General features: G+C 40.5%; 1 protein-coding gene across 1 annotated transcript; it reads left to right on the forward strand.

The window, feature by feature from the left end:
- Positions 1-437: 437 nt before the first annotated feature.
- Positions 438-2,434, forward strand: LOC114683638 (secretoglobin family 2A member 2; the record flags this gene model as incomplete). Its single annotated transcript, XM_037202040.1, has 2 exons — positions 438-630; positions 2,219-2,434. Coding segments are annotated over exons 1-2 (274 nt in total), but the record flags the coding sequence as incomplete, so codon positions are not given.
- Positions 2,435-3,054: the final 620 nt, after the last annotated feature.

Here is a 3,054-nt window from a genome sequence, read left to right on the forward strand (position 1 = left end):
TATTATATATATATATATATATATAACAATAAAAATTGGATGAAAATGTTAAAGAACAAGAAAGGGACATAAACGAAGAAAGATGGAGGAGAAAAAAGAAAGAATGAAGGGAGTGGGAAGATGAACAAGAAGACAAAGAAGCTGAAGAGGGAAAATGAAGGAAAAGGGGGTATAAAGGAGGAAGAGAATATCTTTTAAAAAGTCAAACTATAGTGCTACAGTCTGCATTATTTTAGGAAGCTTTTGGGAAAGTTACCTGCATTATTTTTGGAATCTCTTCAGAAAAGTTACCTACTGTCATACGTCATACTTTAATTCTCAGAGTCTGGTTCTCATGAATTTGTTTCCTTGTCTTATACAAACAAATCATAGGCTTCCTTGACTCTGTTTCCTGTTCTCTCATGTTGTCTGGTACAATGCCATGCTGCTCCCATGACTTGGCGTTCTTACTTCCTGCATGACACTAAGGTGGCTGCCCAAGAAATAAATAGAGGAGTGCTGAGGTCTCAACTCCAGAAAGTTCCCTGATCTCCATCTCGTATCAAAGACCAACCCACAAGGGCTGCCTCAACATGAAGCTGGTAGTGGTCTTCATGCTGGCCGCCATCCCCATTTGCTGCTATGCCAGTGGTGAGTTGTGGGGAAGGGTGGGCTGCTTTTGGACCACACATTGTTTCTGTTCTACAGGAAGAAGTCCTAGTGCCTGAGCCCCAGCACGTGTCAACAGTGGTACAAAGTGTCTGATGCAATAGCCCTAAAACTCAACACTAATTCAGACGATCAAAGAGGTACCACTGATGTGGGTTTGGTCCCAGTGCTGGAGCCGCATGTGATGTATCATTACCATGCAGGATGGCCCATGGTGATAACAGTTCTCCTGAGATCCATGGCAGGTCTTGGATTTGGATATGAGATATTTTACAGGAAATGGGGAGGATATAAACGACACTGGACCTAAATGGGGTTCCTGAAATTGTACTCATGAATCTCTTTAACTGTGGAAGGAGTTACTTCTCAAATTGTATCATGTGACCTAGGTGTAAACAGTTTGTGAGCCACAAAACAGACGTGTGAAAGGCTGTTCTGACCCCTTTATGTCGGGCCATTTACTTCCTAGTCCTGCTGGTGGGGAGGACAGTTCATATCCCCCGAGTCCACTTGAAGTAAGGACCAAAGTAAGCTTTGTCCCTAAGAACGTAGTCAGTGCAAACATGTCACACGTGTAATAGGCTTTGTATAATTTGCATTGTTTATGTTCTACTTCACTTATCTGAGAGGTTGGTGCAACATGACAAGAAAGTGGAGTTCTCAGTTAACTTGATAGTAAAATCAGGGTTAGCCTTAGGCTTAGGGTAAAACTAGTTCATTTGAACCTAATTCCTGACTCTCTTCCACTGGTTGACCAAATGACATCACTTCAAGTGCAAGCATTTATATTTTATGATACTTTCTGAGCAGATTATAGAGTTAATGGTGCCAATCTGGATGCAATATTTATAAACTTTTAAAATACTTCACGGGATTCACAAAATAGCACTGTGTGAGATAGATCATGGCTAGAAAACAGAAAGACAACTGTTCACTGTGTCCCATCAGAATAAAACTTCTCATTTCTTGCGTGTCATCGCTGGCAAAGGTTGTGTGGAGTTTGACTTCCCTTGTTGGCGTGTTACGGGCAAGTTTTCAGGACCTAAAGGGATCTTGCAGTCTGCATCCATTTTCTGAATGGGGTCACTTCAAGTACTGGAGTTTCTGTTTAAGTGGCTTTGGGATGCAGACGGTAGAATTAAGAGCAAAGTGGATAATATGTGATATATATTATGTGATATATATTATGTGATATATATAGTATGTGATCATTAGAGGACGTTTGAACATATCCCACGATGTTCTCGAAATAGTGACAAAATGCGGCAGGCATTGACGAGACCGAGCCCCACACGCTGCCCTTGCCCAGCACGTCAGCCTGCCGTCTCCTCAGCGTCCTTGTCAGTGAAGGCTGTGTGGGGTTCGGCTTCTTTGTGCTGGTGCTGGGGTGTCAGGGGCAGTTGGCGGTTTCTAAGTGGAATCTCACAGGCTGCGTTTTCTGTCCCAGATTTGGCAGTGCCCCATGACCTTTGCTAATCTGTGCTTCCTCTTGTACTCGAGAACGTGATTATCATGAGAGGTAACCCCTAATGAGTTCAAACCTCCAGCCATGAATGCCGTGTCTTTCCAGGTTCTTCTGGCTGCAGCATGTTGGATAATATTATTGAAAGAACAATTGACCCATCTGTTTCGGAGGATGATTATCATTTCACCATAAAAGAAGCTGTAACTTTTCTTTACAATAAAGAGGCTGTGACCAAGTTCAAACAGTGTTTCCTGGACCAGAGTGAAGAGACTCTGGACAATGTGCAAGTGATGGTGGTAATTATTGATTTCTCCTTTTATTGTAATATATATATATATATATATATATATATATATATATATATATATATATATTTCAACTAAAGAGGAAAAACCAGGTTCCAACTTTGTGACTAATAAGGTCAAAGCAAAACCTATCTATGTACTATTTTTGAATGATATAGTATGATTTAGTGGTGACATTTTGTTCAAGAAAGCCATTGAAAGACACAGTTGATATTCCATCTTATTTTGAAGACTTTAAAATAATGAAAGAAAAACAAAAATGAAGGAGCTCACCCAGAGATCACTCTCTTATCCATTACTTCCACATCACACAAATACAGGTGCAGGCACACACACACACACACACACACACACACACACACACACACACGAATACATACATACATAAGCACATCATGACATTGAGAAACAACTCAAATTTTTAATCAGAGAAAAAGACACTTGATTCTCAGGAAGTCCTGCTTTGTGTTGGTGATCATGGACCCTTTCATTTGCAGCAATAAAGAACAAGTGGAGAAGACCAGAGTTTTAAGAACATCATGACTAACTGTCTCTTAAAAACAAACAAACAAACAAATAAGCAAACAAACAAAAACCAAGTCACCCAAGTAGTGGTGGTGTAGGCCTTTAATCAGT

This window comes from Peromyscus leucopus, unplaced genomic scaffold (assembly GCF_004664715.2).
Source record: "Peromyscus leucopus breed LL Stock unplaced genomic scaffold, UCI_PerLeu_2.1 scaffold_999, whole genome shotgun sequence".
NCBI classification, from domain to species: domain Eukaryota; kingdom Metazoa; phylum Chordata; class Mammalia; order Rodentia; family Cricetidae; genus Peromyscus; species Peromyscus leucopus.